At 44.9% G+C, this 14,110-nt stretch overlaps 1 protein-coding gene across 1 annotated transcript; it reads right to left on the bottom strand.

The window, feature by feature from the left end:
* Positions 1–4,500: 4,500 nt before the first annotated feature.
* Positions 4,501–10,520, bottom strand: zfand5a (zinc finger, AN1-type domain 5a). Its single transcript, XM_048242700.1, has 6 exons — positions 10,353–10,520; positions 8,608–8,782; positions 7,984–8,086; positions 7,605–7,708; positions 6,382–6,510; positions 4,501–6,260 (listed from the first exon to the last, which is right to left on the bottom strand). Exons 2-6 carry the CDS (start codon positions 8,759–8,761, stop codon positions 6,112–6,114), a joined length of 639 nt encoding a protein of 212 aa, XP_048098657.1. The 5' UTR covers positions 8,762–8,782; positions 10,353–10,520; the 3' UTR covers positions 4,501–6,111.
* Between the last annotated feature and the right edge of the window lie 3,590 nt (positions 10,521–14,110).

The raw sequence follows: 14,110 nt of genomic DNA, 5'->3' as shown, positions 1-14,110 counted from the left end.
CATTGTCAAACTGTATACTGTTGTTTGACGCAGTAAGAATCCATCATGAAAATAATAAATAACGGTATAAATTAGGACATTAGTAACTGATATGGTTTTGTAACATACATTCATTAATGATCCCTCAAATAAACCACACTGGGAAGAAAGACAACTGATGAAACATGAATGGTGCAAGTATGTTAAAGTTCACCCTTGACAAAAACTATCCAGATGAAGCAAAGGATTTTCCCTCATCTTATTTCATTGTAGTTTTTCTCTGTTTTTGTTGTGGCATCTTGTGACATGTGTGAATGTTTTGGTGTGAGAGCTGTTGTTTGTGCAGATTGGTTGCCCTCACCCTTGTCCAGTTGGAATAATCAGGGACTGTGCTCATGGCCAAGATAGCCTGCTGAGTGGCTTTGACGAAGAAACAAACAATTCTCTTTATCTAAGCATGATCTGCTGCAATTACCAGCTGAACATTAGCCACTCACGCTAAACCACACAACCTCACCCATTCTCTCTCTCTTTCTCTATCCCCCCTCTTACCCCAACTCTCTCTCTCTCTCTGCAATTCTCTCTCTCTCTCAAACCATAGAAAACATCCAATTTTGACACTAGCAAACCATTCAGAAATATTTACAACCATGTTTCCAGGGAAAATAGAAAAAAAAGAATGTCTTGCTGTTTTTCCACCTCAGATTTCATCAGTCTACTTTACATTCTTGTGAGGTTGTTCAAGAGGTGTCGTAGGTGTCACTGAATAGATAACATCCCACACACACGTCACTTCACCATCTGTCAAAGAGTTGCTCGCCCTCTTGCACATACCTTATTGCAAAATGCCTGTGTTTTCATAATTTCCGTAAGGGAGACACAAAGTGTCAAAATAAGCAGAGGAGTGTGTAACAGCTAGATAGCGTGGGGAGGGGTGCACTGGGAAGCCGGGGGGGCAAAGAATGAGACACCACAGAACAGGGCATGAGTTGAGACCATGTGAGTGGGCGGGCAGGGGGGTGGAGACAGTGTGTGAACCAGGAGGGGCCAGCATAGAGCAAACGGTGGTGTCACACGGACCTTTCTCCTTCTTTCTGCCTCTTTCCTCCCCTCCCCTTCCGTGTGTGTGTGTGTGTGTGTGTGAGGTTTTTTTTTTTTTCCTTGCACGTTTGAGTCACTGAAGCGCTGACTCAGCCCAAGCGAGATTAGTCTGGCTGAAGGGTCCTTGACTAGACTTCACCAAGCATTCTCAGAAACATTCTCACACACACACACTTTCCTGTAGCTTCATTATACTCCCATATTGGATTGGCAAATGACAGATATAGAGTTCATTAAATAGGTTACAGGCCAACATGAGGCAGCAGAAAGCAACTAGAGGAAAATGTCTGTGCCTCTCAAAACAAGTAGTGTTAAAACAGATGAATGTGGGAGGAGACTTCTTAATCCAGGACAGCCCAAAGAGCAGACAGCTCTCTCTATCTCTCTCTCTTTCTCCCTCTTTCTGCGTATGTGTCGACTACTCAATGAACTACCCAAATCTCCTGTAATCCTGTCCTCATCTAATCTGGAGGGCTCAATGGCCTCCACTGTGCACACTGCCACCCACTGGCGTCACCACCTCACCCTCTCCTCAAATGCCTCTGAGCTCATATCGCCCGCCGATAGCAACTTCCTCCTCCTCCTCCTGTCCTCGAATACCACTGAACTCAAACACGTCGCCTAACAGAGTCTTACTCTTCCAACTCCAGCTCATCTTCTCTCAGTGACACAGGACCTTTAAATACTCCTGCTGTGAAAGCTACAGCTTATCGTAGTTTCAGGTATACAACAGTCAGAGAGAGGGAGGGAGAGAGGGAGAGACAGTATATGTGTGTGAGTGTGTACTGTATGTGTCCAGGAGGAGGGGTGAGTAAGCGTGAGTGTGGGTGGGTGTGTGTTGTTTGCTCTCCCTCTGTAAAACGTGAGAGTGCAGGATGAGTAAGTTACATTGAAGTGCGTGTGGTGAGTGGTGTGTGTGTATGTGTGTGTGTGTGTGTTGTTTGCTCTCCCTCTGTAAAACATGAGAGTGCAGAATGAGTAAGTTACACTTAAGTGTGTGTGTGTGTGTGTGTGTGTGTGTGCACGCACTGTGTCATTCAGGTGGAGACCAACAAACACGTCATCTGGTGCTCAGGGTTGGCCCTCCACCATCACCACCATTAACTCAGACTACTGCATGAACTCTCTGCTCTCCCTTTCCCCAGACATGCTCTGCACCACACACTCACGCAGGAATCCCTCCTCAGCCCTAAGCTCTTGCCTTAAAGGTGAGTGTAGACAGTTATACAGTAGATATACATACAAATCAAAGAAAAGAGAAGTTAAATATACGTAAAATCCAACACAAATATAAGTGGATACCAGGGTCGGACTGGGAACAAAATTCTCTCTTTTCTCTTGGACCTGCCCACCACTGGACCCCCCCCCCTACCTGCATCGACTCGCAATTGATTGTGCATCTAATGTAACACTCCCAAGTTTCACTTTCAATGTCGTTGTGAGCTAAAAGGCTATGGGAAATACTTTGAAGTTCCTTTTGAGTCCAAAAATGAGGATATACAATATAGGTTTTCTATAACCTGTGCTACACTTTTCCACCAAGTTGTGCGAAAATTGTAGGCTACCCGTAGTTTTTTTTTTATGTTGACAGACAAACCGCACTACAGTAGCCTACATGGTGCAGTAAATGGAAGCTCTTGGTAGTGCGTGCAACTAACGTTTATAAAATATATTTATGGAATAAAACTAGACACCTTTGATTGCTGTTTACGGTTAAACTGCGATGATGTGAACACCAGCCAGCGGAGGGCAATTACAGTATATAGCCTAGGCTGCCATGCATGGACTCGTAGGCTTTATTTCCCCACAAACCTAGCGGCTGCTTGGGACAAATCCACTTCAGGGGTGGGGCAAGGGGGCGCGATCGTAACACATACTGAACCTGTCATTAAGAGGCCAAAATGATTGACCTGTCACCCCCCAAGCCAAATGGATGCAACTGCATTTATAGGCTAGGCTAGGCCTAGGCCTACATGACGGGCCGCAAATAGGCTAAATAACTTAAATAAATAAAAAAAAAAAAAAAAAAAAATCCCGGAGGTCACCGGCCCACCGGTTGTACAGATTACCAGTCCGAGCCTGGTGGATACTGTAAGGCTTTCACAGTGTACCCAATACCCATGCACGAACCACTACACTAAATATTGATCTGAATTTGACACTTAAAACCAGCAGCCATTTTTAAGTGTCTCTAAACTGATATTACTTTGCACTCTGTGCTTCACTTAAACTGGCAGTCTGCACTCAACTGTCTTGGTGTCCTCTAGCCTCTCTGTTTTCCATTCCTACATCTTTATAATTGCACATGTCCCCCATAATTCATTTTCTGAGGCTGTGGTTATGGCAGAAGAACCAATTAAAAGACCTGCTTGCCAGTCTTCAGCCATATGAAATCATGTGATAACTGCATCTGGCTTTCCCCTAAGCTTACCTCCCCACTGTTCGGTCGTGACCTCCCTCGTCCCCTCCCTGAGCGGACTGAAGCCCATTCATCTGCCCACAACATCTGTCATAGGCCGTCACTGTGATGTCATAGGCAGAGCCTGGCGTTAGCTCCCCCTCCAACACACACAAGCACATGCACTAACACTCTATCCCCTGCCTCTAAGCACTCAACTGAGAGAGAGAGAGAGAAAAACACGCTGCGGATGATCGAGCCCAGACACAGACGGGCTCAGAGCCGATGGCTGGCCAGCGAGGCTGGGGAAGAATAGCCGCAGCAGTAGCAGCAGCATGGCTCAATGGCCGCTGTCTGCATGCGTGAGCTGGGCAGGAGGTGTTGGGAGAGTTGAGGGTGGGTGGAGGGGGGAGGGGAAGGGAAGGCTCTGGGTCAGTCAGACTGCAGCGGCAGCAGCACCTGTCCTCACTCCTCAGTTGGCCGGCCGACGCAGACACCTCTACAGCTGTTCCCAGGTCAGCGTCACTCTGTCCCTGTTGCCCCCTTCTCCACACTTACACACAAAGAGAGGTGTGTGTGTGTTAGGTGGGGGTGGTGGTGTAGGAAGGTTGGTTCACACCCCCAGCAACACAGTCCGTCTCACACACACAAGCGTCTGATACGCATGACAGGTGGGTCACCAGCACTCTCCATCACACACACACACACACACACACACACACGTCCTGATGCAAGTTGACAGGTGGGACAGCTGCACTCTCTGCATCTAAAGTCACTCAGGACTCACACCAGAGAAGGGCATTTCCACTGCATGGTTTAGTTTACAAACCTCTGTGCATTACCCTAAAGTAAGCTGTAAATAGAAGAGCTCTATAGCTTTGTTTTTCTAGGAGAATGAAGCCATTGGGCTCACCTTTCAGGAGGCTTACCACCGAGTTACCTTACTCAGGTTTGCCACTAACCCATGCACTTGGAATACGTCTCACCTCCAGCGCACAATAACACCACCAGGTCAGACTCTGTGACATCTCTGTACATCAGTTTATTTACAGGATACTATGTTTACCTTAATGCCAGATAACACGAATATATGTATTACATAAATATGAACATGGTAAGTTGTATTTTTTTCTTTGTACAAATTTGCATATACCTAACAGGTGAAAGTAAAACTCAAAACGGATACATACAATTCTTTTCTTTTGAAGCCAGTCCTAAATGAGTAAAAGAAAACCAACAGTGAGGTTTGTTTATGTACATTACGCACACAAATCTACCAGAGGTATGTAAGGGATGGTGGAACACAAAGAGACCAAGAAACAGCCCAAAAGTCCATAGTGGAAGAACTACTGTAGCGATACAATTCTTTTTCTATTGTGTTTCTTAGTGAACAAACAAACAAACCAAAATGGCAAGCCTATTCCAGGTTAATTCAGCTTGAGTCAAGATATGGAGAAGAGTTTTATAAAAACACTCATACACACGCACACCATGGTTACATACCGTACCTGCTCACATATTCAAAATATGTGTAATACTTACTCTCAAAGAAAGAAAAAAAACTATGACAAATACATTTACTCACAATTAAGATGAAGATTATTGTCAATGACCCCCAGTTCTTCACACATTCCTGGGCTTCAACTGAACATTAAAGGATTTCTCAAATAAGACGGGTCCTAGATCAGCATCTTCACAGAAAAATCTGCTCTTTTTTTCTGACAGCATGTTCCTCAATTCAATAGCATGGCCCTTCAGGTGACAGTTTCGATCATTAGTCTATACAGAGCCTCGACTCGCTCTCCAACAGGCAGACGAGGTTGAGGCAGGAGCTCATCAGGAAAGCCAACCGGCGATAGCTTGATTAAATATGGACAGGCGCCACTAAGCACTTAACTGGCAGACACGGGAGCTTTTGTCCACTGACCTGCCTGACAGGGGAAAGAGAGAGATGTGTTTTCCTGGAGAAAAGGAGAGAACAGGTTCACATTCAGGCGTTTTTCACACCTCGCTCGCTCGACGATACAAGATGGCCTCTCACTGGCTTTCATAATCAAATAACGCTCGTCTAACCAACGGATTGAAACTCGGCACAGAGGATGCTGCCCCGGAGCACTCAGGCTAAAATAATGGAGGATCGGAGGAGAGGTGCTGGGGCGAAGCTGCATCCTGGTCCACCCAGTAAATGTCTACATTTTTGGCACACAGCATTCTCAGACTCCTTTGAACCTGTCAATCGAGATGGGGATCGTCGAGAAGGGGCAACACTGTTCCATCTTCCCTGAAAAGTGTCCTGGCCAAATATGCAAGACGTACAGAAATAATGACTATGGTTTAAAAGGGAGAAAAAAGCAACAACCTATTCAAACAAACACATAAAGGAGAGGAAGAGGATGAAACAAAAAAAAGGAAACACCCTCCCCCCCTTCAAAAAAACCAACAAAACAAAAAACAACAAACATAAACAAAAAAACAAACAAGAAACAATTAAGATCGCTGCACGTGCACCATTCTCTCAAAACAAAAAAAAAAAGTTTTCTTTCGCTCTCAGAAAAAAAACTAATTGTCTATTAGCCACTCCAGCGCCAGTGTTCAGATCAAAGTTCCCAACATTCTCCCAGGCGGGGGAGAGCTTATATTCTCTGGATCTTGTCTGCCACGACCACGGGGTTCTCCTTGCGGATCTTGGCAGCAGCCTCCGCCTTGTAGTCATATGTGCAGTTGTGGATGTCGGAGTATCGATGGAGCCCGCAAAACAGGTTCCCACACCGGCAGTCAAAACCTTAAGGCAGCAGAGCAAAAACAATGAGGCATGTGGTATGAGGACAGGGATAGACAGAAAGAAAAATGTCTAACTCAGAGGGGCCAACCAATCATTCACAGACAAACCATCCAGGGCTCACCTGTTAGTCCCACCCGCTTGCGACACATGAAGCATCTGTTCTTCTTGGGCTTGGGCAGCTCAGGGGCCTTGGTCTCGTCACAGGCCTGGGCAAGGGCAAGGCTGGAGGAGGAGCTCGGCTGGGTGACAACTGCAGTGAGAAAGGGAGAGGGAGGGGGACACATTTGCATTTGTTAAAAAGAAAAAAAAAAAACTGTCACACCGACTAAGCAAATGAAATGCCCTCTCTAGCCCTTGTCTGTGTGGGGTGGTGTGGTGTGGTGTGTGGTGTGTGTGTGTGTGTGTGTGTGTGTGTGTGTGTGTGGCCGTGTGTTATGAAACTGGGAGTGAGAAGCCAGAGTAGAGCCCATTGCTTTGAGGGATTAGCCACGGCCACTGGAGGTGTCCAGGTTCGCTGGACGCTCTGTCAGTGGCGGGGATTTAAGAGTGCAGTAGCCTGAAGCCGAGCTGTTTTGGCCGGGATCCACACTGACAACGTGCACCTTGATGTGATTTAAAAGCGGCCTATTTTAGAGGAGCTTAATCTTAATGTCTGTGGGCCGGAGACAAAACATACACAGACAGACAGGGCAGAGAGAGGAAACAGAGAGGTCCCAAAATAACAACAAACCTCAAAAGTGTCTGGCCTACAAGGGCAGGGCAATCTTGTTCTTGTCATATATGAATATAAAAATATTATTTTAGTATACACATATTGTACATACACTTAAGAACTGTGGTTGTTGGTGGTGGATGGTCACAGAGGTTATGTCACTTCACATGAACAGCTAGGTTATATGCAAATGGAGATGGTGTGTTTGGAAGGAAACACTTTTGAGAATAGATGATAAGGCCTACCTGCCATAGACTAGAACCGGTAGATTAGCTCCGTTCTTTGAATAGCACATGGATTTGGCAATATACAGTATAACAATACAGCCCTTTCATTGGCCCAGACCAGGGTTCAGGTTGTGTAAGTACACACTCACTGACCACCTTTTTACATTATATACAATGCATAATTACTTCACAGGGTGTTTGTCAAGATCTGGATCGTTATTTAGAAACGTACCATTTGGTTTTATTAAACTGAACACAGAGTAGAGCCGTGGTAAAGCCATGTGTCCATTATCTTTATTAAGCAATCATTAATACATAGGAATTGATCTACACATGAGCAGTCACCTCCTGGTGACCACGCCTGATCAAATTGATTTCTGTACATGTGGAAAAGACTCAAATTACCTGGCTCTGCAACTTCTGATTTTGGCGACGTGACCTTCTCTTCTCTGGAGATGCTCATTTCAGTCATCTGCTGTGTCACAGGCAAAGAGGCTGCTGGGACGGTTCTACACAGACCAAAATAGGGCAGAGCAGGACACAGAGATAGAGAGACAGGGGAGAGGGAGGGAGAGAGAAAACTAGATCAGGCACAGCAGGACTCCATATTAGAACAGTGGGCCAATTCTGATAACCTGTTCCACCGTCATCTCTGAAAACCATGAATATTCAACTTAATGCAGTCATATCACAAAATGACAGGTTAACTTAAACTAATCTGTGCTTTGCACAGGTAATTCAACTAGTTCATGTACAGACAGTGGCTGGGTGGGGGTGCTCTTACTCTCTGGTGGTGTCTGTGTTGGGCACGGCTGGAGGTTCAGCAGCTTTGCTTAAGCTGGCTTCTAGTCTCTGGATGGCCTCTGCTGCCGGACTACCAGCAGCACCTGAGATGAAGCAAAGAGATTGTCAGCCACTGATTCCCTTGTTAGCACAGCACAAGTTGAGATGGAAGGTTGTAAAGGAAGGAGGCATATCTCTCTCACACACACTCTCTCACTCTTGCTCACACTCTGTCTGTCTGTCTGTCTGTCTGTGTCTCTCTCTCTCTCTCACACACACACACACACACACACACACACACACACACACACTCCTCTCTCTCACTCTCGCTCTTTTTCTCACACACACACACACCATTTTGTTTAAACAATCACTGGGACCTGGTAACGACCCTGAGATGAATGACCTGATTTAATCACAGAGATAAATAAACCGATCAGGACTTTCATTCAGAAACTCATTCATTTTACAAAAGAAATACAGCCTAATGAAGTAAGAGGTCTTTCAAGGGTAAACATTTTCTGATTTCCTCAAGCCAGATTAACGCAAGTGACATGGCTTTGGGAAAGCTAGAGACAGACAGAATGAACGACTGCATTGATTCTGCAGCAAGAAAGGTACTTACCTAAGGGACTCATGGGGCTCATGCGGTCGCTGTTTTGCTGTCGGTTTATGTTCTCCTTGTAACAAACCGAGCACATGCCATTGGTCCTAGGGTTGCCGTAGAAACCACAGCCGGTGGTACACAGTATGGGACTCTGATTCGTCTCTTGAGCCATCGCTGAGGTAAATACGTCGATCTGGGGAGAACAAGGCCCAGTCAACAACAGCTGCATTTGGTGACTCAGGCAGTGTGACATGGTCCGTGGAGTATAAACACAAGATTCTGACTCTCTCCTACCCATTTAACGTTGATGGCCAAGGCAAGCACCGCTTGGGCCTAGCAATATATATTAGGTTCTACGTCCAGCCACAAACTGCGATATTTCCAGTTAACGTGGACTCGATGGAAATACAGGCTACATGGCAAGTGCATGTAAATGTTGATATAACGTTATTTAGCGGTGAACGCGAGGAGCTGTTCAAACATGTTTTTCAATAATTGTCCTTTTTATGAACGTCTCGTCGTGGTTGTATTGACAATAGTGCAGACAACAGATTTCTTTCTCTTCAAGTAGAATGGATGGGAGAACCTTGCAAGCTAAAGTTAATACGGGTAACATTTGATAGCTAACGTTAGCCAAATAATCCTAATAGTAACGTTATAGCTAGAGATGCTTTCTGAAACATTTCGTTATGGGCACAGATGAACAGAGGCCTTGCAGATGAGGTTTTCGCTATGTAGGCTATGTCAGGTAAAGCAGGCTAAGTTAGCTGGTTAAATCTTAGGTTGGACTGACTTGATCCATCCATCTGCTAAGAATGCTAACTACCGTTAGCTATATGTCCAGAATGGTTAGGAAGGCTACCTAGCAAGAGCAAACTCGTGAAAGGCGTTACACTCGGGGATGTATTGCCAACTCACTTAGCTCGATACCAACATAACACATTAGTCTCTCATTTCGCTGGACAACGTTAGCAAAGCTAGAAGCTACCTCGCCAAAGGTTAAATGGTTAACGTTAGCTTCTTGCGACAGCAAAGCTCTGTAACGTTAACGCCATAACGTTACCGTAACGTTACACATTCGTTATTATTTCAGTCTGCTAGATTAGTTACGTTTGGGAACATTTGTCCTTATTTTGCCGAGGATTTATTGAGATTGTGCTTTGAGTGTTGCTTGTTAAAAGCAATGGTGACGTTAAATACAGAGCTTGGGTTAACGTTACATAATAAGACAGACCTGGTAAATTACTGAGTGTTTTAAGAACAGCAGATTTGCCTTTCACGTCAATCCAAGTTACTAAACACGCGACCGCTTGGGTACGTCCCGTGCTTTGCGCTTCCCGTGGCTACTGGCTAGTCACGTTCGAGGGCTTGTGATCTTTCTAGAGGTGGTGACAACTTGAGAGACTTTGTTTACCAGGACCCACCCGTCCGCCTGATGACTTGGCTAGGCAGATGCTGCATTCAACAAAAGGTCGCGAGCTATTAATATTATCGAGCTAACGTTAGTCACAAACACGAACAATTGACAAAACACACCAATTTAACATTATTTACAGCTAGAGACTAGGTTTACGTTTCTTCACAGACATGACCTAGCAGGCAATCGTCGCTTCTCGATAACAATATCCTCAGTCAGCTAACGTTAACTGAATTAATCTGTCTTCCTCCTCTTCCATAGACGTCAATAGAATGTATTATTATGACAAAAACAAGCTAGCCATTTCATCGAGAGAGAGAAAAAAAACACTGATATGTGAACTCACCCGTCAATTTCAACTATATATACAAAAGCTGGAATTAGGCTTTTTCAAATGCGAGGAAATTTGCTTGTAAATAGGGATTCTCCTCTCCTTGTTCTCTCGGTCCTGGGCGACGAGGATTTATTCGTATGAACCCTTTCTCCCTGTCCTATCTTCAGTCTCACTGTTTGTTTCCTTCTTTAGTAAGAGGCGTGGCCGAGAACGCCACTGCTCCGTACACGTGTCCTGATTGGTTACCATGTAGTTGTTGGGGGTGGAGTGGTCAAGTAGCCAAAGGCTTTCTTTGGGAGAAACATACACTGTTGTAATTCACGACCTGTGACAGTCATAACAGAGACCTTATACCTATTTGTTTGAATTTTGTATACCTCTACTCGACAATCTCTGAATTTGTTGTATAATTTCGTTGAGCATCTGTTGCAGTCAACACAGTTTTTCAGGTCAAACAGGGTGAAACTCACATAGTGTAAATCTCTTTCAATCTTCAGCCTCTTTCAGTCTTCAGTGACTAGTTTCTGGACATTCACGGTAGTTTGTGAGTATGCATGTTGATTTGGCTTGACTATCCATTGCCCTGACTGATACTACTTTATTCTTAATAAGTATTTTTTTGTGGACAGTGGAGCTAATTTGTATGTGATCTTCTGAAACAAAACAAAGCAACAATAGCAAGCCAAAGTTATTTGTAGTTTATAAATACAGTTACAATTTGAAAACAGTTGTAGGTCTGGTATGTTTGGATGGTGCTGAACTGCATTTATTTGTGCCTTGTGGAATTCCCCTTGTTTTCCACCAAGGTGGGCCATGCACACACGTGCCGCCGTGCCGCACAATGTTGCTCCAGAGCTTGGAGGCTCCACCGTGCTATGGGATTCCACAGAGATGCTGTAACATGAGTGCGGAGCCCCAAAGCGCTCCTTGGAGAACGCAGGGAAGCTGTGTCGTTATTGTACGGAAAGGGGGGGGTGGAAAAGGGTGAAAAACAGACCTAGTTGAACTAGTTTCAGCCTGCTCTCTAGGCTTACAGTTCTCCTGCTGTTATGTGTGGTCAAAACACATACCCCATTGATACCTGTGTGAAGAGATATAATGGCTCCTTTATGTTAATGTCTGTGTAGGTTAAGTGTAAATACTAAGATCTACACAAGTATGGGACACACCCAAAAAGGACCTGAAACAATTTTGCTAATTCAAATTGTTTCGATTCAGCAGTAGACCTTTAGTTCCCTATATGACCATGACAAAAAAGTCTTGATTTTCATGAGTGGTTCATGAAAACCTTGTGTCATATGGAGCTATCTGAGCCTTGTCCCTTCTTTCTCTCCTCTCTTGTTTCCTGTTTCATTTGACCTTCCCATGTGAAATGGCTGGCATGCCCCCTGGCTATTTACCTGTTTGGTGAAGATGGTTGCACTTCAGAAAAGGAACGGTCCTGTGTGTATTGTGCAGTTACGGAAATCACCTGACTCAAATGACAGTTTGTCATTTGAGTCAAAATTGAGACAAAACTGTTGACCAGTAGAGACATCCTCACAACAAACACACAATCTCTTTCTCAATCTCTCATTCAGATAAGACAAACCCTTCCCACTTGGATGTGTTTTGATCAAACAAGGATAATTTCTTCAGGCTCTTTCGGAAGCAGTTGTTCTTGCTGAGGCTGGCCAAGTATCTGTTGTTGTGTATACGGTGATCTCGTGACCTCAAATATAAAGAAGCTGGTAAATATAGCTTATGTGACCCATTTACCCACTTATAATCAGAGCAAGACAGAAAGAAGAACAAACACTATGACCAGGGATATCAATTGACCTTCGAGACTCCGTAATTTGCATGATTTACAGACCATGCACTGCTCAAGTAGGTAAATTGTAACTGGAACTCTCTCTCTTTCTCTGGAGTTTGCTCGTTGAATAAGTTCAACAAAGTTTCCAATACTCGGAGAGCCCGCCTGTGTGCCTTTGGTCATGTTCACACATGTATAGTTCCACCAAGTCAGCTGTGCTCCCCGTAGTAAAGCACGCTTTTTGGTTGCGCTGACAGGCCGCTCACATGAAGGTGACACATGAGAGCCCTAGATCATCAATCTCTGACTGTAAACAGACTGTAAACATACACTTGCCTCATAGCCCACAGGACAAACATGTACTGCAAGTCCCAGGCGCCTGAGGAGTCGGCACAGATTGTGTGGAGTGTTACATGGTTGGGGGTGGGGGATACACACACACACACACACACACACTCTTCTGCAAGGCCTCTGTTCATCTGTGCCCAGGTGTGCTGAGAAGTAACACAGTAGGATTTCATGTTATTTTTCTCCATGAATGTCGCTCTAGGGGTTGGCAGCCATTGGAGGTAGACAGACTATAGCAGCACAGACAATTGCTTGGTGACTCAATGCTGTGTCAGTGGGAATCATAGTGTGAAAGAACAAGAGGCCATTGCCTGTTTGTAGACGGCTGTAGCTGCACGGAGAAAAGGTGAATAGATGACAACTAGTAGGCGTGATTTTGTTTTCAGTATTTATGTATGGGAATTTTTTTTCAATGCAGTCATCTAAGTGTGATATTCAAAGAGCATTATTATTGCATGCATGTTGTAATGGTGCCTAATCAGTTGATATTTTGAAGATATTTTTTATTTACACCAGATCAACCATTTTAAATAAATTATCCTGTTTAAAACTGTCTCCTAATTTTTCTTTTCATCTTGTGTAATAGACAGTAAGGCAGGTCTTTTAGGTTAGTCCTGTATGTTGCTACCTGCAGACTGAAAGATGTGCAAAACATATGCTGCCTCGTCCACATGACTATATTGAGCACTGCAGTGTATTTTGCCAAGTGTGTGTGTGTGTGTATGCGCGCACGTGTGTGTGTGTGTTGTGCGTGTATAAGGAGTGGTTGCAGGAACTGGGGGCACTGGATGGTTTCAGGTTGCATTGATGGCCTCTCTCACCTCTCTGCAGATGGAATCCCCAAACGCTTTGGCTAACTTTAGAAAAGGAAAACAATCCATAGCTACACACGTACACACACATACACCTACGTAGACGTATAGAAAAAACACATACGTGCATTTATAAACAGACACAGATGTGTGCACATGTATGCATGTGGCCACACACACACACACTCACTTTCACACACAAGCATGTGCAAGTGCATGTGCATGCTTGCCTTTCAAGCAGGCCCACACACTGCATATGTTCTCTCTCTCTCACACACACACACACAGACTGCGGGCCGCACTGATCCAACGTCAGCACGTTTCAGCCCAGAGGACTAATGGACTCAGGTCCTCCTGATTGCTGAGAGATCACAGCGTGTAAATCCTCTAGCCTGACAGCTCAGGGCCTCTAGTGGGCTTTCATTTGGCCACTGAGGGTCTCCTCCCTGCCTGCTGGCTGCCAAGCACATAATCCATTGGACATGTCGCCCCCTGGTGGTCAAAAGTTAGCTTACCAGACGTGTTACTTAAACTGCCCTGTGAGTTGTCGACAATAAATGGTTTACTGCATACCTGTCAACACTCCCATTTTTCCCGGGTTTCTCCCGTATTTCAAGGTCATCTCCCAGCACCCTCCCGTTTTGTTATTTCTCCCGGAAAACTCAACTGTATGAAATACACCACGATCACTTAGTTTCAGTTTCAACCGTTTTGTCATAGGCTAAAACCTGGCAACCCAAAACCCAAATAAGGAAGCGGGTGCCAACTGCGCAGCCTGAGTCTCGTTGTAAGCAAGCGGGCTAAATGAATGGCCT

Source organism: Alosa alosa, chromosome 5 (genome assembly GCF_017589495.1).
Source record: "Alosa alosa isolate M-15738 ecotype Scorff River chromosome 5, AALO_Geno_1.1, whole genome shotgun sequence".
Classification (NCBI taxonomy): Eukaryota; Metazoa; Chordata; class Actinopteri; order Clupeiformes; family Clupeidae; genus Alosa; species Alosa alosa.
The sequence above is the reverse complement of the archived record's forward strand: the minus strand, read 5'-3'. Positions and strand labels throughout refer to the sequence as shown.